Consider the following 24,243-nt stretch of genomic DNA (forward strand, 5'->3'; position numbering starts at 1 on the left):
CAAATAATGAGTTAATGATTGCAGATCATAACAACAAATAATGAGAGCAAATAGTGTGAGCAAATTACGCTTGCATATAATGACTGCAAAATGTCAGCAAATTGTTACAGCAAAAGGTTACAGCAAATAGTGTCAGCAAATAGTGACAACAAAAAATGACAGCTCATAGTGTTAACAAACGATGTCAGCGAATAATGTCAATTTTTAATACATTTCTTTCATTTAAAAATAATTAGAGATAAAAATTTAAAAACCAATTTATTAAAATGAAGCGTATAATATCACCATGAAGTGTTGAAAAGAGCAGTAAATGTGTAGAACAGAAGCGAACAATATTTCTTTTTCAGAACAACTAAACTTAATTAGACAATTTGTTTGCATAATAAGGCTCAAATTAAGCATTACACAAATGCTAAAATACAAGGACAAAAGACAAATATCTGATCAAACCATTTTAAACTTTATACTACCAAACAGTACAATTCAGTTATTAGTCATGTGAGTGATGATTCCTTAATTGTATGAGTTACTTCGAGTAACGTTAAACAAGGCTATTGGAAATTTCTGTGGATTTCAGAACCATTTCTCCGCGCTGGTCTATAAGCAACCTATACAAGACAGACACTCATTATTTTACAGAAGACTAGTAGTACGTTTCCAAAGATGCGTACACCGTCCTAATTGCCTGTCTTTCATAAAAATAGAGTAAATCAATCATTACCGAACGAATGTCATCTAAGGCATAGCCTTTGTAACATAAAGCCTGTTTTGTATCTCAAAATCTATTTCACTATCAACTTCGTTGCAAACTGGATTATGAAACCTTTCGTTCTAGCTGATAAATGAGTTAATATTGGCTGTTAAATGAAAGCAATATAACATCGCTAGTTGCATCCTTACAGAAATCTAACAGCATGCTTGCACTGAAGCCTATTAGGGGTTGTTTTTAGTTGTTACGTAATAGTTCCTAGGTTTTATGTATTGCATACTGTATCTTATATCTTCACATGCTGTGTCTTATGTCTGTTGCTACGTATTTACGTATCATATGTTAGGTAAGAAAAGAAGAGGGAAAATGATGAGAGAATAACGGCCGACGTACTTTTACATTGACGTTGAGGGAAATTCCATGTCATCTGTGAATAGATACATTTGAAGCATAGAACACAAGCAAGCAACATAATGCAGACTCGGTTTGACTAAGTCTGTCCATGAGAGGTAATGGAATGTGCCAAAACCTAACGCCCCCTAGCATTGGCTTGAGCGGAATTCTGTTTTAGTTAAACTGAATGTTCTCCATAATCCCAAAGGATCAGAAAATATAACAACACTGTCTTTAAGTACGTGGAGAATTTTTACAACCGCCACACGGCACTTAAATACTGCCGTTGTGGCAGTTAATAAAATCTGTGAATAGATCCATCTGAAGCACAGAACGCAACCGAGCGACATAACAACCGAGTCTGTTCAGGAGAGGTAATTGAATCTGTAACTACGCTCTTAAAAATTCTATTACAGTAAAGTTGAATGTTTTCCTTGATCCCACAGGACCGGAAAAAACATAACACTAAGCACGGGGAGACTATAACAGCCGTGAGACGGTCCTTTAAGACTTAAAGACCGATATTACAGAAAGTAAATTTACCTAGCTCATTTCCCTATTTACTTAAAATCCATGCGCTTTTGCCTATTACATTGATGCCAAATAGAGCATTGTTACAATCGCTTCAGTCTGTACATTCACTTATTACTTTTACATAAGAAGATGCATGATTAGGCCTTGATTCGCAGTCCATTCTGATAATACAGTTATAATACAAATTTACCTGAGGTTGGCAGTTGGATAATTTAAGGTCCTTCTTTTCTCTATGGTAATGTTTTTTTCATAACGGTATCCAATATTTCTTTCATCTTTTTGATTCAGAGAATGCCTTTTCAGTGTCAAATATTTAAGATATATGAAAGAAAAAGACCAAACGTAATTGCATATATCTAAATGGATATGTCTTATTCTTTTAGATAGCAATGTTTAGATCTCCTAGGGCTTGGCGTGACTCCTTGTGAAATATAAGTATCTATATGAATTAAGTTTTGAACTGCCACTGGCATATTGACACCAATAGAACAATTTTATTTTGTCCTTGGTTGCAAAAGGTTTTAGTCAAACTTCTTTATTTTAATTATCATGTCTTCATATGCTATGTTTTCCCTGAAGTATATGCTATGTTATTTTTTCAGTAGATGTTAACTGTCCCCTAAACCAATATAAAGTTCTGACGGACTTTCCTTTCCTGTCATTATTTTCAATGAATTCGTTTAGTGTAATTATCACCGGACGGTAGAAGCTTATCATTTCGTATCGTAAGTAAAGTGCTCTCTTGTAATATTCTTGGGCTCTGTCGTGTTCCAATGACGGTATCAATGTTTTGGCATGCAAAATTTCATTGAAACATCGTAAATGTCATGTAAGTACTCTCGTTTCTCAAATTGTCATTAAAAGCTTCTGTTAGCTCACGCACTGATGTTCATTGAAACCTCCAGCAGGCCTACAAAATGATGCTCATTGAAAGCATTGGAAAACGTAAACAATGATGTTTACTGAAAGTTTCGGAAAACCGTAACATTGATGTCTATTGAAACCTCCAGCAGGCCTACAAAATGATGCTCATTGAAAGCATTGGAAAACCTAAACAATGATGTTTACTGAAAGTTTCGGAAAAGCGTAACATTGATGTGTGACGTACATTAAAAGCTTTAGCAGACCTATAAATTAATGCACATTGAAAGTTTTAGTAGGCCTGCACATTGGTGTTCTATGAAAGCTTCAGAAGGCCTATCAATTGATGTTCACTGAAAGCTTTGGCAAACCTAAACATCGATGTTCAGATAGTCCGGCAGGCCTAAACATTAATGTCAATTGGAAGCTTCGCAAAACTTTAACGTTGATGTACATTGAAAGCTTTGGCAAACCTAAACATCGATGTTCAGATAGTCCGGCAGGCCTAAACATTAATGTCCACTGGAAGCTTCGGAAAACTTTAACGTTGATGTACATTGAAAGCTCTGGCAAGCATAAACATTGATGCTCATTGAAACCACTTTCAAATGTACAAAATAATGTATATTGAAAGCTTCGACATGCCTAAAAATTGATATACATTGAAAACTTCAGCAGGCCTACACATTGGCGTACATCGAAACCTTCAGCAAACCTACAAAATAATTTACATTGAAAGCTTCAGCAAGCCTATACATTGTTGTACATTGAAAACTTTAGCATGGCTACACAATGAACATCGAAAGCTTCAGCATGACTTCTCATTGATGTACATTGAAAGCTTCAGCAAGTCTTCTCAATGATGAACATTGAAAGCTTCAGCATGACTTCTCAATAATATACATTGAAAGCTTAAGCAAGCCTTCTCAATGATGTACAAAAATGTACATTGAAAGCTTCAGCATGACTTCTCAATGATGTACATTGAAAGCTTCAGCATGCCTTCTCTATGATGTACAATAAAAGCTTCAGCATGATTACGCAATGATATACATTGAAAGCTTCAGCATGCCTTCTCTATGATGTACAATGAAAGCTTCAGCATGCCTTCTCTATGATGTACAATGAAAGCTTCAGCATGACTTCTCAATAATGTACATTGAAAGCTTCAGCATGCCTTCTCTATGATGTACAATGAAAGCTTAAGCATGATAATGCAATGATAAACATTGAAAGCTTCAGCATGACTTCTCAGTGATGTACATTTAAAGCTTAAGCATGCCTTCTCAATAACGTACATTGAAAGCTTCAGCATGCCTTCTCTATGATGAACATTGAAAGCTTCAGCATGATTACGCAATGATATACATGGAAAGCTTCAGCATGCCTTCTAAATGATATACATTGAAAGCTTCGACACGACTTCTCAATGATGTACATTGAAAGCTTCAGCATGCATTCTAAATGGTGTACATTGAAAGCTTCCGCATGCCTTCTCAATAATATTATCTCAATGATGTACATTGAAAGCTTCTGCATGTCTTCTCTATGATGTACAATGAAAGCTTCAGCATGATTAAACAATGGTATACATTGAAAGCTTCAGCATGCCTTCTCAATGATATACATTGAAATCTTCAGCATGACTTCTCAATGGTGTACATTGAAAGCTTCAGCATGCCTTCTCAATGGTGTACAATGAAAGCTTCAGTATGCCTTCTCAATGATGTGTATTGAAAGCTTCAGCATGCCTTCTCAATGATATACATTGAAAGCTTCAGCATGCCCTCTTAATGGTGTACATTGAAAGCTTCAGCGCATGCCTTCTCAGTGATATACATTGAAAGATTCAGCATGCCTTCCCAAAGATATACATTGAAAGCTTCAGCATGACTTCTCAATTGTGTACATTGAAAGCTTCAGCATGCCTTCTCAGTGGTGTACATTGAAAGCTTCAGCATGCCTTCTCAATGGTGCACATTGAAAGCTTCAATATGCCTTCTCAATAATGTGTATTGAAAGCTTCAGCATGCCTTCTCAATGATATACATTGAAAGCTTCAGCATGCCTTCTCAATGGTGTACATTGAAAGCTTCAGCATGCCTTCTCATTGATGTACATTGAAAGCTTCAGCATGCCTTCCCAATGATATACATTGAAAGCTTCAGCATGACTTCTCAGTGATGTACATTGAAAGCTTCAGCATGCCTTCCCAATGATGTACATTGAAAGCTTCAGCATGCCTTCTCATTGATGTACATTGAAAGCTTCAGCATGCCTTCTCTATGATGTACATTGAAACCTTCTCAATGATGTACATTGAAAGCTTCAGCATGCCTTCCCAATGATATACATTGAAAGCTTCAGCATGCTTCCCAATGATATACATTGAAAGCTTCAGCATGACTTCTCAGTGATGTACATTGAAAGCTTCAGCATGCCTTCCCAATGATGTACATTGAAAGCTTCAGCATGCCTTCTCATTGATGTACATTGAAAGCTTCAGCATGCCTTCTCAGTGATGTACATTGAAAGCTTCAGCATGCCTTCCCAATGATATACATTGAAAGCTTCAGCATGCCTTCTCAATGGTGTACATTGAAAGCTTCAGCATGCCTTCCCAATGATATACATTGAAAGCTTCAGCATGACTTCTCAGTGATATACATTGAAAGCTTCAGCATGCCTTCCCAATGATATACATTGAAAGCTTCAGCATGACTTCTCAATGGTGTACATTGAAAGCTTCAGCATGCCTTCCCATTGATATACATTGAAAGCTTCAGCATGCCTTCCCAATGATATACATTGAAAGCTTCAGCATGACTTCTCAACGATGTACATTGAAAGCTTCAGCATTACTTCTCAATGATATACACTGAAAGCTTCAGCATGCCTTCTCAATAGTGTGCATTGAAAGCTTCTGCATGCCTTCTCTATGATGTACAATGAAAGCTTCAGCAAGATTACGCAATGATATACATTGAAAGCTTTAGCATGCCTTCTCAATGATATACATTGAAAGCTTCAGCATGACTTCTCTATGGTGTGCATTGAAAGCTTCTGCATGCCTTCTCTATGATGTACAATGAAAGCTTCAGCAAGATTACGCAATGATATACATTGAAAGCTTTAGCATGCCTTCTCAATGATATACATTGAAAGCTTCAGCATGACTTCTCAATGGTGTACATTGAAAGCTTCAGCATGCTTTCTCAATGGTGTTCATTGAAAGCTTCAGCATGCCTTCTCAATGATGTACAATGAAAGCTTAGTGCAGTGCGAATTTGATTCTCTCCAACTATATATGAAACTCGATATCTCGAACTTGCTTATCTATAAAAGAATCCGGTTATCGCGAAGACATTTTATGTCCAGAAACACGTGCGCAAAATATCATTTTAAGTCGGATTTCGGTTACCTCAAAGTAAAACTCTCGATTCCTTGGAATTCGAGATACCGAGTTTCAACTATATCGCTCCTAGACTATAATATAACTTTGATGTAATGTGGTGAACTGAGCCAATTTATACGTATATACAACGATTTAAATATCACAACTATTTTTGTGTGACAAGATAACAGCGATTTGAAGTCACAGTTTCATCGGGTTAATGTTAAACCGGTTCCAATATGTATTGCAGTTCCTGGGTGTATATAAAGCAGGACTGAAACTAACTTCATTGTGTGGATTCGTTGTGAAATATGCACGCTTGTCTGAACTACTAGCACGGAGGAGGAAGTGTCACACGAAGGATGGAGTTCTTCTGATAACCTGTCATGTTTTCTTCTGATAACTGTTACGGAGTTCCTGGAAAACGTTACGGAGTACGTCTGATTTCTGAATGACGTGCCAAGGAATCGTAGAAAAAATGGTAATTATTGATCTTTAAATAGAGAGAATGGGGTGTAAAACTAAAGTTTGATGATCAAGGTTGCCTGATGTCTTGTGCTATGCGTCAGAAAAAAACTGTTTAGTCTAATAATCAGCCCCACTACTTTGAAAAGAAGACATTTTGAGTAAAATATCGAAATCGTTTGCTCATTCATATATATTATTCTTCTTATTCACGTTCTTAATCCGCAGCACATGCAGTAAAATAATTTAGTGCAAAGTTGCAAACATATACCACTTTCTAACAATTTTATGCCCGATTTTTCAAATGTTACGGAATTCCGGTGATAACTCTGAAGATGTCACAGAGTTCTTATGATAACTTTTATTACTGCCAGGGTGTTTCTTGAGCTATGTTAAGATACTTTTTAGCTAATTTTATTATTTAAAAAGGGTGTTAACGATGTTCTAACGTAATATATTTATCCAAGGCACAGTATTGTGGTTATATAATGTACGGTATGAGTCTTTTGTAAAGTTTATAACTATATGCAGTATAATGACATATATAGTAAAATACGAATAGATAATAAATGCAGTAAATTGTAGTTTTTCGTTCTATCAATGGATGTGCTAATGTTCGTGAACAACGATTTATTGGTTTCCGTTTTGATTGATCACTGAATTGAAATCAAATCCGTTATCTTTAATTTAGGGCACATCTATTTGCTCGTTTGCAGAGGCTGTCTGTTAAAGTGGTTGATCGGATTAATGATAAAAAATAATGCTATATAGTATGATTTACCATGATAATTATAGCTTTACCATCATAATTTTAAATCCTTCATATAGTTGACACTGAAAAAGTACAGTCACAATGCGACACTACACAACACAGCGAGCTACCGCTTCATGTGTAATCAGTTGACATGAGTCATATGATGCTATAGCATATTTACCACAGATTTGAGGCAGATAACCGACATGTTCGTAATGTGACTGGCGTTAATACTGCATTATTGTCATTGCATCTTACAGAATGCATATAATTTTCGATGCGCTGAATACTGCGTACCAAATAGGGGGTTGTCATCCTCATACGTGCATATACTATTTGTCATATAGAATATCATTATAAGTGAATAATGTGAATTTTAAAGTGCTATCTAAATGCTATAAGATGAATAGAATGGCATTTTAGAGTTTAGCTGGAAATATTATAAAGTAAGAGGATTCTGCACTTTCTTACAATAGAATCCACAATGTAATTTCCAAGCCAATTAATTTAGAAATAATAAATATGTCCTTATATTTCATCAGTTAATAAAATATGGGCAGGAGTTCGGATGCGTAATAATTAAATCACGAGTGCGTAGCACGAGTGATTTAATATTCGCATCCGAACGACTGCCCATATTTTATTAACTGATAAAATTATTGGAACATATTTATTATTTCGATTCTTACCACGCAAATTCTGCGCATTTTACAGCACTACATTTTAGCTCAATATGTCATTCGGCTGGCCATATGCTATTACAAAAACCTCACACGAATGGTAAGCGTTGCATAAAACGGAATTTTCCGATATTCATTAAATTTTGATTAAAGTATTAAGTTGTGAAAATGCTATTTTCAATAATATCTAAGGTCAGATATAGAAATCAGATGTAAATACTTTATTCAAACCTTATATATATGCAGTTTCTTAAAATACTACACGTCACTACATGATGGCACTGAAACATACACGCCAGAACATTGCGGCATATAAACACGTAAACACTTGAGTCTGGAAGATTGGAACATGAATTATAATTTTATTTTAGTAATGTCAAAGTAGAATCTAGTCGACATTCGTGGTGCTTACAGCGCAGAAATTGTAAACTACGTACACGACCAGATAGATGCACTGATGTTGAGGTTGAAACTTACCGGGCTGAAACATTTTCTTACGGTAAAAATATAAACAAATAAATTCATCAGTTAGAAATTGTTTGTTTCAGAAAATTTGATGTACATTTTATTACTACTGCTAAGCACTGAAAAAGTCGAGTATTTAGTCGGCATATAACGGAAGCAGAATAGAATCTCACAGTCATGTTACAATCGTAGGGTGGAATGGAACAGCTATATTTTATCGTAGATTCATGTATAGGCGATTTCGCTATATGTTTATATAGCAACTGCTGCGGATCGTGTTAGAAATGAAAATAAGAGTATATTTCTGTAACTGTTAAACACTGTACATCATTTATGTGCAATTTGTATTTAAAAAAATTAACCATAGTTAACCAGATCATCATTATTAGCGTACACAGTCCCTTTAAAAGTAACATCTAGTCAGAATAACAAATATAACACTAAAAACTTATCATTGGAACTCAAAAACACACATACCGTACATTATATAACCACAATACTGTGCCTTGGATAAATATATTACGTTAGAACATCGTTAACACCCTTTTTAAATAATAAAATTAGCTAAAAGGTATCTAAACATAGCTCAAGAAACACCCTGGCAGTAATAAAAGTTATCATAAGAACTCTGCGACATCTTCAAGTTATCACCGGAATTCCGTAACATTTGAAAAATCGGGCATAAAATTGTTAGAAAGTGGTATATGTTTGCAACTTTGCACTAAAATTATTCTACTGCATGTGCTGCGGATGAAGAACGTGAATAAGAAGAATAATATGTATGAATGAGCAAACGATTTCGATATTTTACTCAAAATGTCTTCTTTTCAAAGTAGTGGGGCTGATTATTAGACTAAACAGTTTTTTCTGACGCATAGCACAACAGTAATAGTAACAGTTATCAGAAGAAAACATGACAGGTTATCAGAAGAACTCCATCCTTCGTGTGACACTTCCTCCCCCGTAACTAGGCGCCTTGTCCTTACTGGTCGGATGTATTAATCTTTTTTTCTCTAGTATAATGCAATGCTTTTCTGACCTGGTGAGCTTTCAAACTAAAACCTTTGGAGTTAAAAACTTTTACAGTTGAAGTTTCTATAAAAAGATTATTTTATTTCAAGAAAGTGTGGGGATTATTTCGATAATGACTTTTCATTTTAGCGTTTACAAAGTATTTTGCCGGATCCGACGTGAAGGAACTTTATTAAAACTACACAACAAGGATCAGTGAAGAGTTGCTATTTTTAGGATCTTGTTCCATGTATTCATCCTCTATAAATATTACATTCTGTAAATTACAATTTAACTATAGTGAACACGGATTGGTATAGAAGTTTAGTAAGCAGTAATTCATGTGAGTCTCCAAAGTACTTACGAAACATGTATTAACCTACAGAAAAGGCGTGTATAAGTCCTCCTGACAATTAAAAGTATACGGATATCATACAAGTATTCATACACATGCTGTACTTATCTAATAAAATGTCTACTACGCTAAAGGCAACTTACCACAGTCATTTTCGTCGGAGAAGTCCGGACAATCCCGATTATAGTCGCACCAATATTCCTGCGGTATACACTGCCCAGTTTGACAGGCTGACGTCCCAAACGGACACGAGTGTTTCTCTAAACAAAACATCACAATTATAAAGAGAAGGCTAGATTTACAATATGACTCATCAACTGTATGGTTGTTTTGCCCTGACAAAGTGCGTGTAAAAGCTCCACATACATGGAAACCAGAACTGTATTAACTAAATGGTTGTTTTACTCAGACAAAGTGCGTGTCAAAGCTCCACATACATGGAAACCAGAACTGTATTAACTAAATGGTTGTTTTACCCTGAGAAAGTACGTGTTATAGCTCCACCTACACGGAACCCAGAACTGTATTAACTAAATGGTTGTTTTACCCTGAGAAAGTACGTGTTATGGCTCCACATACACGGAAACCATATCTGTATTAATTAAATGGTTGTTTTACCCTGAGAAAGTGCGTGTCAAAGCTCCACATACACGGACACCAGAACTGTGTTAACTAAATGGTTGTTTTACCCTGAGAAAGTGCGTGTCGTTAAAACGAAATCATTTCGTTTAAACGAAATAAAAAAAGTCTCACATTACCTAATTGGAAAAAAAGTGTGTAACATGTCACTTTAGGGGCACCGTACATTCTGAAGTGGGTGGGTATTCTTCAGGGTGCAATATTTTGTGGATGGGGGTGGGGGGCTAGAAAAAAGGCGGTGTACTAGAAAGCAATCTTAAAGAAATCATTGGATCGGGGTGGGGGATGGAGAAAATGGGGGTGTGAGGGGTGGGGGTGGGGGGTGAAAACATACTAACACACACGAAAACAGGGGGCTGAGTTAAGGTATAATGACGGAATAAAATCAACAAAACAAAAAAACTGAAACTAATATTATAAGACCAGTTAAATTGTGTAACATTACTGAAACTAAAACGAGAGAAGTGTATATATGATGGTGAGGTGGGGAATAACGCGTGCTATAGTGTATATATGATGGTGAGGTGGGGAATAACGCGTGCTATAATGTATATATGATGGTGAGGTGGGGAATAACGCGTGCTATAGTGTATATATGATGGTGAGGTGGGGAATAACGCGTGCTATAGTGTATATATGATGGTGAGGTGGGGAATAACGCGTGCTATATTCAACAAAGACAAAAGGCAGAAGCTTGCAATCTAATTATTTAATTCAAGGACTAAAGGAAAAGTACAAAAAGGGAATAAATTCATGAAATGACATCAAGAGTTAGTTCGTATCATTTTTATGCTTTTTGTATATTAACGTCTGTATACAGAAGTCCCAAAAACGTTTATAATCCCTAAATTGATACGAGTGTGTGTAACTTACCGCAACCGACTTCGTCGGACCTGTCGAAACAGTCGGGTGTTCCTCCATTGCAGCGTTGCTTCCAGGGTATACACTGACCGTTATCACACGGAAACTCGTCCGAATTGCACGGTTTATAGTCTAGATAAACAGGAAAATATACTACTAGAAACAGGATTAACAAATATCAAATGAAATCCGCTTTAGATATTCTTCTTGCCATTAAGAACTGAAAAACAATTTCGATGTCCATCGCGTTACAAATATCCGCTCGTTTTTTTCGCCAGTATCTTTACAAATTCAGGCATTACATCATTCTTTGATTTTTTTTTATTTTGCTCAAAAGTTCAACGTTACGGAAATTTTATCTTTAACGAATCTTCAGTTGACCTCAGTCCGTCTGTAAGGGATATAAAATGCTTACAAATCGAAATTGATTGCATTTATATTACACCAGCGAATACCATTTGTAAGGAAAAGGAGGTTTCGGTGTGGACAGATCGGAGTTCTTACCCATTTTGAATTTTTGAAAACAGTCACAATTAATTTCAATTGTAACCATTGCAACAGCAATGTGGAGTCTAGCAAAACCTGTTTGAAAAGATTCGGGAAAGTCAAATGCAATAGTAGTTTTGACCAAGCTCGGCTACTTAAATATACATTAAGTATGCATATTTCTCTAAAATATTTTATCGTGAGATATTATCTTCATATGCAGAAAATCCTCATAAAATGTATTGAGCAACAATAATGTAGTAACAGACATTTGTTAAAAATGCCGCTTTGTCTTAGCGTTAGTACTAATTTATGTTATCATTAGATAAACAGTTAATGTGTACTACCTTTAATGCTTAGCTTTACATTTTGAGAAAAAACTCAAACGACACCAAATCATAGAAAGAAATAGGTTGTTCCATATGAAAACTGAACAGCATAAAACATGTATTTCACTCTAAAAACAAGTGGCATTATACCGATACTGATATAAACATTGAATTCCGTAGAAGAACTGCATACAGGGGCCACATTTTCTGACAGTAAACGCGTTAAAAAAAACTCGCCATTTTCAAAGAACTGTTGCATATGTTCGTTTTAATGCATTTGCAATAACGTCCCAGTGTTGAAATTTCACATAACTAGGTGGAACGTAGTTTTCCGCAATTAATGCTATTTTTATACAAATGACATACATTTTTACAGGGGGCAACTTTTAGAAATGTTTTAGAAATAACTAGATCTATCAAAGATTTTGACTGGACTTTTGAGTTTAGCCATGAAAACTTGTGCTGAACTGTGTAACATACATTATGGACTAGTGAATTACGTAACGAATCATGTAAGAATATACACAGTTTGAGAAGCCATATAAACCATATATTATGACATACTATCAGAAAAAAATGTAATTATTTTATTCAAGATTTTAAAAGCAAAATTTAGTAATGACTTAAATACCGGTAAAAAGCACAAACTATGGACTGCGATTTATATAAGGAGTAATGCAAAAATCTCTTGTTACAAAGCATGTAGTAATATTGTTCACAAACACACATAATTATACACCGGTCAATAGTACAAACTATGGACTGCGATTTATACAAGAGCTGTCACAGGAGACGCGCTGTTTATAGCTCGACTATTTCGATGCTGGATAGTGAAACAGGGTACTTCTGAGGAACCTGGTGCTGTCACTGGAGTGTTTAATTAATGACTCAAATGCGGATGAAGATATTGAACCACACTTTACGTCTGTGTCAAACAGATTTAGTAATTACAGGGATAAAGTGTATCAAACATTATATAAGTTAAAAAGAGACATAATTCATGAAAAACTTCCGCATCATATAATGTGGCTAATAAAGTGGAACAATTGTTTTAAGTTTGAATCAAATCTATTTAGTAATAGATAGAGCAAAAGTGCATCACAACTTGAATCTGAAATTGTATTAGTAAAAATGGAGCATAACTTATAACGTATTAGTGCCAGCATTATGAACCTTGTGTTGTATAATGTGGGTAGAGCTGGCTCTATCTATATTCTTGTCCGAGCCTCAAATAGTGTCCGAAGGATTACTCGAGATCATCCTCCACCACCCAAAGCTGGAAGGTCACAATATATCTATAACTGAAGTTATTTAAGACTTGTAACTAGCAATAACAGTAGCCAGATCGGTCTGATGGTCTAACGAAATCTTGCATAACTATCCACTTTATGTAAAACGCCTGATTTAGACTTTAAAAATACGATTTCCTGTTGACATACCACATCCCTCCTCGTCCTCTCCGTGTAAACAATCAGCATAATGATCACACAGTACACTGTCTGCCCCCGTCGCTGGTAGACATCGGCCCTCGGAGCAATATATCTCCTTGTGTGGATCGCACTCGGAAATATTTTTACCTGAAATATAAGATTTAAATAAATTCAAAGAAACAAACAACTTCAGCAGCAAAAAGAAATATTTAAATAGTTTGTAACTGTATATTTCAGTTACTAGTATGACAACAGCAAAAACTGGCTTAAGATTAACTATAATATTATGGGATAACCTATTACACGTCAGACGGATGCTTATATGTATATCAAAGTTAGCAGAAATATCTTAGAAATCGAAATGTTTAAAAAAAATACGAAAAAATGTTTAAACATACAAATATGTGAAATGAGAACTAAATTATACAAGGACAGCCCGAGAGACAGTCTAATTCGCATTGCTGAAAAAGGAAGTTTTGCAGCATAGTCATTACCGTTAACTGATCCTGTAACTGAATAAAATGTAACTGTAATAGACGGGTAGGCCCACAGGGTGGAAGAAGTGTATGTCTTCAGACAGACAAGTAATTCAACAGGGTAATAGTATTAGACAGCAGGACGTTCTCATAAATAAGGGAAGGAAACAGGGAAATAGTGAAATATGTCATAGGATAGACCGATTAGGGCAAATGCCGATTTAAAGGACAGAATCAATTTTCAATACCGCTGACCTATGATTTTTACTTCGAGAAGTGAAAAGAATTTTAGGAAAATTACATGTAGAAGTGATACAAATGATGGATTTTCAATGAGTTTTCCTGTGAAAATTAACACTGTAAACCTTCACTTTCTTACAAACACTTTTGCTTGTACGAGTATGGTTTCATCATCGTTGTAAAACAGAATTCCAGAGGATTATAGACCAAAACGTTTGGAAGTAGAGTCTTCCGTGAGATAAAAAGTTGCAGATTATCATGCGCCAATTTTATCTATTGATGGATAATGTGAATTTTTATCTTCAGGTCACACATTTAAAGTTAGGACATTAATTGTGTTGATAGATTTTGATATGATAATGGTTATCATTTGGGCGCTCAGACAGGACTGAAACTGACTGGCAAAAAAAACCACCCAAATGACTGTATACATACGACAAAAATACTCATCAGCGCCAGATAAGGTGTTCAAACAATCATTGTGGCCGTCACACAGATATTCTTTAGAGATGCATCGATGACTGTTCTTGCAAATGTACTTCTCACCTTTTGGACACGCTATAGTATCTGTAAACGTATCACATATATTTAAAGTCTTTAAGTAACTAGTTTCGCACAATAACACGTACCTCTGCAGCAGAACCCAAGTAGTGTTTTTGAAACCTGAACATTAATTCGTTAAAGATGGTCTGAACAAAAGCTGTCATAGGAAACAGTGCGTCGACTACTTCCATGCTGTGCACACCGCACACATAAAGCTTTCATCTGAGTGTTAAATGACACAAAATGTGGGTAATTATACTGGACAATAGTTCAGCCTGAGGAAATGTAATTTAAGTAATAACAGAGATAGAGTGAAAGTACATATATGCATCCTCTAAGTATAAAAGGGACAGCATTCTTGAAATATTTTTGCATATGTAATACATCACATATCCTGTGGCTAACAATTATTTTAAGAATCAAATCCATTATGTTATAACTGAGATAGTGAAAAAGTGCATCACAACTTCAACCAGAAATTTTAAGTAAGCCTGAGTAATGAACATTTTGTCAAATGAGGCGGGAGATGATATGGAACAACCATTATAAGTTTGAATCAAATCCATTTATTAACTTCAGAGGTCTGGTAAAAAGCATAAAAATCTAACAGAAATTATAAGTAAGAAGGGAAATAATTGCTGCAATATTTGTACAAGACTTATGGACCTTTAGTCATATGATGATGGTAATGTGGAGGATGTTTAAACTTAAACCAGAGGTATTTTAAGTATAAAGGATGCATAGTTTAAGAAATATTTGTGCGAGAGTTATGGTCCGTGTGTCATATGATGACGTGAAACAACTATTTTACATTTGAATCAAAATCCTTCTGTAACTTCAGGAATATAGTGAAAACACATAAAAATTAACTTAAGTAAAAAGGGAGGGGAATAATTAATGAATGTGTGTCAGACTAGAGGTAAAAGTGATGGCTCTCAGGAATTGTCTTCATTTGTTTCCAAATATTTTACCCAGGATCATTCGTTTCAACTCAAATAACACTTTTTCAGAAAACGATCTTATGTTTTCAGTACTGTGATACAATTAACTACACACATATAGTCAAACCTGTGTCAAAGACCACCTCTGAACAGAGACCACCTGCCTCTTAAGACCACATGCTTTATTTCCCATTTTAACATTAACAGTGTATTTTAACCTGTGAATAAAGACCATCTCCCAATAAAGACCACATTCTGGCTCTCCCGTGGGTGGTCTTTGTAGACAGGTTTGACTGTATATATCTAGATAGATAGTGATGAAGTTTTAGTTTCACTGGCCACTCAGCGGCTTTGTTTGTTGTTTGGTCGCTGTCGGCTGTTTTCTTTGATGTATATTTGTTGTTTCCTATACTGGCACGCGAGTAATCCCCGGACAGAAATCGCATATATTTCGTTCTCAAAAGCTTAAACAATATCAAGAATAAAAACGATTAACATATATACATACCTTAGCTCCGGTATTACCAGTTTGTGGTTTTTCCTGTGAAATGGCGTCACGTTCACGGGGAATTAGCGAGGCCCGAAAAGGGGTCTGTAGAACGTCAAATTTTAACATGCTCGATAGTAATGCCCGGACACATTTTTTTTCATGAATATATTTATCGGGAATTGCCAATTTGAGCTGGAATTGTGAAAAAGACAAATGATATTTTATATAACTGTAAAAAGATCGAACGTTTGCGTCAAATTTATTTGTCCCAACCACACGGAAAATTGCGACAACAGAAAATAGAATAATTATGCTTAAGTCACGGACAATAACTGGCTAATCGAACAAATTATGAAATATTTTGGCATACTAGTATTGTTGTCACAAAGAAAATAAGTTTTCTTGTTGAAAGTGTATGTATCGTCTGCTAGTCGTGAAAAAAAGACCTGTAGCATTAATTTTAAAACTCTCCAGGCAGGCCTTTCGTGCGCATGCGCAATAAAAACAGAAGCCCCGCAAGTGAAAATGTAAACAAGTAACCATGTGGAAGGATTTCCACGATTATTATACTCATATGATTACCTGTGAAAAAAATAAACTTGATAAACTTCTCCAAAACAAACGTCTGTATGATTAGGCACAAAAATATGTAGACGAATCGCGAAAATAGAGCGTTGCGGGAACGTGTCCGGGGACTACTGCTGTCCGGAGACTACTCGCGTGCCAGTACCATTTCTCCTGAGTGCAGTTGTTTTTGATGAAACGGACGAAATCACACCTTCTGTTTTAACAGATAGGACAAGCACAACGGCTGAATTTTCAAGAATAAGCCTGTTCTACTGAAATTTCAAAGCGGACGAAACCTCTCCCGTCACTTTGAAAAAATAGGATAATTTGTTTGTTTTAGGTTTAGCGCCACAGTAACGGCGGACAGTTAACTAATAAGTGTTCCTGGATTCTGTACCAGTTCAAACCTGTTCTCCGCAAGTAACTGCCAACTTCCCCACATGAACCAAATGTGAAGGATCAATGATTTTAGACGTAACTTCTTTTATCAAATCGTCACGGAGAACTCACAACCCCGCGATCCGTAGACCTGCGCTCTCTCTATAGAGCTAAGTGAGCGAGCTAAAACTGAATCTGAAGATATCTAACCCAAATGTAATCCCAATCTTGGTCTTCCTTTAAGCAACCTAAAGGCTTACTTCCATTCAATAGTCCTACGCAATAGTTCGCCGGACCAAACAACGACGAATCTCAATCTAATATAACCAGGTTTATAAAATGCCAGACAGAGTTAGAGTTATACGGGTAATCAAATATTATAGGTGAATTTAAAAAGCATTATCTCGAATGTCATACAAAAGTAGATGTTTTCTCCTTTAATGACAGTTTTAGGCACAAAAAGAAATGCATCAATTATCAACACTTTGTTGTACAATATAGGGTGAAGATAATAAATAATATATATCAAGTATAAGGCTTTTACATTTAAAAAACCCTCATACTCCAGAAACCTCATAGTCCAGAAATCTCAAATCTCAATTTTGAAAAGTTTCATTAAAATTTATATTTGTTGAAAAACTTCCGTTTGAAAAAAGTGATTTTCCCATAGAATCTTATTTCATAAACTTGCGAAATGTCTAACTTTTTCAAGCGCCCGGATCCTGTCATTTTTTTCATTTGCTGAACTTTCTTTGTATACTTTGAAGTGTTGAAAATTAAGTAAATTTATGTTCTCCTAAGAAATAAATACTTTTAATTCTGGTGGGTATTGTCTTGCTTAATTAACATAACGCCTCACTGCTTATCCACACCTGTATTTGTATTTATAGTCGTATCACTTCAAATACTAGTCTGACAAGTTTTAATCCCACGTTTTTTTCATGGTCAAATTTAGTGCAGTAACAAGTACATTCTTTATCTGAAATCCGTAGAGGACAGATCGTTTACAAAAATTCCCTCCCACACTTCCCATTACCGTAACTTTGTTGTTTTAACATATTTCTGCCGTCAAGTTTAATTTATTTCAGGGTCACAATGGTGTTCCATACTGCTGAACCCTGCTACAAATGTACTGCTGCACCAAACATGTCACGCCGCTTCGGTAATCTACGTTATACTGGAGATTGTGTGTGTTTGAACTCAATTTTGCTAGTATGCTTCTGTTGGTACATTTAATCATCATGAAACAATACGGTTGAATGGAACCGGCTTGATTTTAAACTGCATATATTCATTTATAAACATTTTGAATGTTACTATCTTCTTTCTTTTTGGTACTTTATGGTTCTTTCTTGTTTTCAGGTTAAGCACGAAGTTTTCATCGGGCGCGTTCGGCATACATACTCGAGCTAACCCGAGTCACCCTGGGTATTACTCCAGTATAACTCGTGTAACACGGGCGATGGTAGTTGTGTCACCCGAATTCTACCCACCTCCTGAAGCTGGGAAAGGCGGGTGACCGTATCCGAATGCATTAAACATGGCGTCGATCGTTGATAACTGGTAAAGTTTTGGGTGCAATTACTATCAAGGCTTTATCTCAATAACCGCAGATGATATTGAATTAAAACTTCAAACAAGCCCCACTGTGTTCCTTTGTTTATTTGTTTTGTCCTTGTGTGTTTGCTTTGTGTGTGTGGTGTCCGTGTGTTGATCATGTGTGCGTTTGGGGAGGCTGCGTTTTTAGAACGCGGCTTTCCCTGTTGGATATTCTTCCTTGTTTTTTTTCAACTCACCAGACCTATCAAAATAACCAAGTTAGATATCTCTTGATCGAATCATATGTAAATTATGTGTCTCATTTATATACATATTGCTTTGAAACCGAAGTTTACTTTTTAAGGTCATTAACTAATCGCAGATGATCAAGTCCCATTACTCTGACATGTATTTTGACAAAATTATGCCCCTTTTGGACTTAGGAAATGCAGTTTTTAGTTTTACATACAAGTTAGTATAACCAAACTAATGCAGATGTTTGGTTAAAACTTCACACATTTGTCCTGGTCTGTAAAATAAGGTCATATCAACATATCACAAGCCTCGTTACTTGAGACAGACCACTTCATGGGGTTAAAGTTTTGCATGCAAGTTATATTTTTTTAAACTAATACTGGGTTGAAACTTCACACAGATCTTCCATCTTGTAAAGGACATAGCATCTACTTCCTTAACCCGTACTTGAACTTTGGCCAGGTTATGCCCCACTGTTTAAACTTAGAAAAAGCTGGTTAAAGTTTTGCATGCAAGTTACTATCTCGGTAACTAATGCAGACATGGGTTTGAAACTTCCATACATGTCTCCAGTGTTGTAAAGGAAGGTCGATGCATCAATTCCCTTAACTTTAATTTTGGACAAGTTATGCCCTTTTTCTTGTGCATAGATATTGTTGGGTTTGAATGCAAGTTGCTATTTCCAAAACTAATGGGAGCATTGGGTTGAAATTTCTCACATGTCTTCAGGGTTGTAAAGCAAGGTAAAAGCATCAAGTCCCATAACATTTGCTTTAACTTTAGCAAAGTTATGTCCCTTTTTTGTAGTCAAGTTGCTCTTGCCAAAACTAAGGGCGATACTGGGTTGAAAACTTCATATATCTATTCAGAGTATAAAGCTAGATCATAGAATCAAGTCAAATAATCCTTGAATCATTATTTCAATTCTAGAACCGAAAATCATTTATATTGACTATTGCCTTCGAATAGTGGAGCGTGCTGTCATTGATCTTTTAAAACCTTTTACTTTCTTCTAAATGCAGAGTAACTTTGAAATGCTCTTTTGGCATTCATGCCCCTCTCTGTAAATACTGCTGAATAGGACAGAGGTTGAGAAATCTGCTTCTTACAGCAACATCTATGTCAAGCATATTTCGAGGGTTCTCGATCTGATTCTTAAAGCTTGTAAGTTTTCTTTGTAGGCTTAAGAACACATAATGGGTGATAGGAACAAATAATCCACAAAAGAAGCCACAGATTGATGTTGAAGTTATAAGTAAAAAAATCAACCTCCCTACTTGTCGACAAACCTTTCCACAGGCATATATGGTATGTTGTCTAGTTATCTCAGTAGTTGATGCATTGTACTGCCAGTTAAAGGGTCACGGGTTTGATCCAGTTAGCGAAAAAATGCCTTCCATGGCCATTTGCAGTCTACCTCAGTTCATGCGAATGTAGAGTTGTCAGTTCCATATGAAAGTGCTCTTAGGTTGCTAAGTTTGCCAGGGAGAGTGAACATTTGTTACCATTAGAGACTTCAGTCATATGTATGGCAATAAGATTGTTGGAAATGGTGTTGAACCCAACTGAACAACATCAAGAACTGGTGATTGGTCTTTTAAAAGTCAAACTAGCATTTAGCACATTTCATGGCTGTACTACGTACAAAGTTTGAAAAAAGCATAATGTTTGTTATGTGCTATTTGTGAGCATGGTGGATTCAGTTATGTCATTTTAAACAAAGACATTTTCATTCAAAAAAAGAAATTCATTAGCATGGGGGAATAGAGACAGCAGAGTTGAGCTTATTCATTTTCGTAACATATTTCTTCAATGGACATGGCTAAGTGATAGATCAACGTCCCTGGCAAAAGGTTGCGAATTCGATCACCTGTCAAGATATACAAAAGTAGTTGAAAATGGTAAATGTATCAGCAACTGTCCCTGGCATTCAGCTGGAAAGTGGATTTTCTCACCGTGACCTGCGTGGCAATGGTTACCGTCCAGAGTGATTATTATGCCCAGTGTCCTATACATGGGTCTTGGCAAACATTGCAGACTAAGTTTAACACCGCAAAACAGATCATGGAATCAGGGTCTCCACTGTTTCCTTAAATGAATTTCAGTCACAACAATGAAAAATAAAAGAAATAATTATACGAAACACCCTTTTAATTTGAAATGGTTCGGGGCAGTAGAGTCATGTTTAGACATAAGAGGATTAATATAAGTTGTAGCTCTTGCTTCAGAAATGAAATAAAGTATAAATTAACATAAAATAGAAATTTCTAGTCTATTAAACATTATGGGCTGAACATTTTTCCAAGTGTTACTTGATCCCAGAATCTGAAAAGTCGATTTATAATAATCCAGGCTATTTTTTTTTCACTCATACAGAAATCGAAGCAGTTCAACTCTAACAACGATACCAGACTGTCTGTCCTCATTATGTTCATCAAACATATCTATATTAGGTTCTTCACAAAAATCATTTATTTCAGTGTCATTGAAAACGCAAACATTATTCAAGATAACAGCACTATACCACATACATGTAGACCACTAATTCAACACAATTTCTGATACGAGGGATACTGTTTCGTCTGATCAGCTGTTTATTTTGGAAAAAGAAGCCATTAAGTGTCAAAAGTAGCAACCATTCTTCATTCTTGTTACAGCTCAGAAGCTTTTGAACTGTTAACATATAGGTAACGTTCTCCATCATTTTCAGTTACTCGATAAAGCGTTCGGACTACAATTGTTACTCGTGTCACTCAGGTGAACTCGGGTGATCTAGTCAGAGTTACACGAGTTTGTATGCCGAATGAGCCCATCAATTAGCTAGCGCGGGCTATAGTTCACACAAAGCGATAACACGCAGGTTTGCCAAATCCTGGCATAGTATTTGCAGAAATATGAGGAGATGGTCTTAATGCCATTTATTCTGTAAAAAAACATAACTGAAATATTTCTGTAAGAAATTCATAGATTTATAATTGGATGTCAGTTCATGGACATTACCCATTTTTTCATATTGTTTTTGTTCTGTTTGGCACATTTATTTTATGTACTAGAAACATTGATGTTAGTAAATACTCGGAAAGCAGGGGGTGGAGAGAGCCTTTTCGCTGGTCAGAGCCTCGGATTCTCCCTACCTCCCCCCTCATATATAAAAGTATTACAAAAATTAGAAAAGAGTTAGGGTTGGGGCAGCCGGCTAGCAGCATACGATTAACCTGTCTTTCTGGGTAGTTTTTAGATGAAATTTAAAAAAAGCGTTTGCACAGTAGGTGTATGTGTATATAAACTTGATTTTATTAGTGAACATACATTACTTTTTATTAGTAAATACACATTACTTGCATTGATTTGATTTCATCATTTTAGAATGATTTTATTGTCGTGACTTAAATGGCGCTTATAAATCGGTAATCTTTATTCGGAGTACAGTAAAGAAAGTCTTCTTTGTCAAAAGGTTTGGCTCAAGTCAATTCTAATTTCATTTTAATTTTTGTCCGTGTTGTGAGCAATAACTATTTTATTGTTGTATACTACGGCAGTATCAAAAATAAAAGCTCACTTGTCTAGGTTGACCTTCTCGTATCTGCAACCTGGCGCTCGGTAGGTCATCTCTTATTATTGGTGTTACTGGGCGGGCGCCCTTTAACCGTTAGAGGGGGCCTTGACCATGTGGTCTATGGATTGACTGTGTCTTATATAAACAGGGTTATTCAACTTATCGGCCATATGGTTATTAGTGATCAGTCGAAAGTTGCATTTATTGTATGTACGTGTAGGTCCGTACATTATTATATAATTTGTGGATCACTTTGCTACAAACCTCTAACACATGGGTTATGTTGAAACAGACATGTAAATCCCCCCGCCCCCTGTTTTCTTACGTTTCCAGTCTGTCGGTTAGCTCAGTCAATCGCTTGGATGGATTATATTATTAACTGTAGCATAGTTTGCTATAACCATTCCCTCGCACCGGGTCCGTATGTTCATATATTACATTAAAACAAATTTTTCAATGTTTTATTTTGTTTTGTGCGTTTGTTTGTTGAAGACTTTGTTTTGATCTTAGTGTTATGTTTCATTTCGTATTTACTTAACTTAGGAAGAATATTTTGTTGATATATCATCTCATGTCATAGAGATCTCTGAGAGCATCTTTGTTTCGTTTCTCATTAGTGCGATTTACTAGAACCTACAATTTCCTATTAGGTCTGGTATATTCTGCGCTTATTTTCATAGTTTTCTGCATCTTCGCGCTGCTATGTTGCTTCCATGCATTTTAGCTGGAGCTTTGTCCTTCATATTTCCTCATCATTTTCCTATATACCATGCTATATATTTACAATATGCTATCATTTTCATTTAAAAGTTATAATAAAGTCACGGCCTTATCCCACATAATCTTGTTTTGTTTTTGTTATATTACTTGGTATTTTACCCTTGCCTTAAGAAGCGATGGACTTCCTTATGTCAGACCCGCACTGTAGACAACCTCCAAATACATATAACCTGCTTACTAAAGTCACACTTTACCTGTCTTGGAAAATTCAATTTTCACAAATACCAGCATTTTCAGTCCCCATGGGAGGTTTTGCAGTCGGGTTTGACCGTGTATATATAAATACCCTAGCACCCACCAATAAATTAAGGTTTAATCAAATTCTACATTGCACAATTATTTTTTTACTCGACTGTGAAGAACTATAATGAATAAAGATATCACTATTATTTCAATTACAAGAACTTAGATATACCAGCAAAATTCACTTTTGCAAGAAAAGAACAATATACATACCACAGCCTCGTTCGTCTTCACATGTATGTATACAATCACATTCACCGTCACACACGTTGGATTTTCTGATACATCGTCCATTGTCGCACCTGAATTGGTCCTTCATACACTCTCCACCTGGAAAAAGGTGAACAATGCAGAGATAAGCCTCTAGTTTAAAGAAACAAAGACAGCTTAATAAACTGGAAACCTATTTCTTTTATGTTAAGTAAGAAATAACCTTTATTACACGTTTTTTTAGTAAATTATCGAAATATTAGACCGAAATATTTTTTTCACTGGTAAGGAAGATAAAATGGATTGATTAGTCAAAACATGAAATAAAAGCGCAAATTGTTTGTATTACATGAAAGATCAAAATATTTTTCACTCATGAAAATTTGTCTTACAAGTTCACTAAATACTGCATCTGGTATTCACTCGAGATAGATATTTCAATCTTACACTGAAACAAACAAATATCCTCTATCCATGTCGTATCTATAGACCTTGAGCTGACAATTGACCCTGCTGCACCGTCCCTTCCCCACTTTCAACATCATGGTTTTCTTGAACCTGATGGTAGTTGGCATTCAGAGACAAAAGTTTGCAAGTTTCTGTTGGGACTTTAACGAGTTACGGAGATATAAAATACCTTACCATAAACACGATTTTTC

General features: G+C 35.7%; 1 protein-coding gene across 1 annotated transcript in view; it reads right to left on the reverse strand.

Annotated features, from left to right (window-relative positions):
- LOC123540119 (G-protein coupled receptor GRL101-like) overlaps window positions 1-24,243 on the reverse strand; it is a 329,156-nt gene that overhangs the window by 103,264 nt on the left and 201,649 nt on the right. Inside the window, exons 7-11 of the mRNA XM_053526350.1 lie at window positions 23,588-23,704; window positions 14,518-14,649; window positions 13,376-13,513; window positions 11,134-11,253; window positions 9,765-9,881 (exon numbers count right to left, since the gene is read on the reverse strand). Of these exons, the coding sequence (XP_053382325.1) occupies window positions 9,765-9,881; window positions 11,134-11,253; window positions 13,376-13,513; window positions 14,518-14,649; window positions 23,588-23,704 (624 nt within the window). The remainder of the gene's footprint in view (window positions 1-9,764; window positions 9,882-11,133; window positions 11,254-13,375; window positions 13,514-14,517; window positions 14,650-23,587; window positions 23,705-24,243) is intronic.

Source organism: Mercenaria mercenaria, chromosome 16, assembly GCF_021730395.1.
Source record: "Mercenaria mercenaria strain notata chromosome 16, MADL_Memer_1, whole genome shotgun sequence".
Lineage (NCBI taxonomy): Eukaryota > Metazoa > Mollusca > Bivalvia > Venerida > Veneridae > Mercenaria > Mercenaria mercenaria.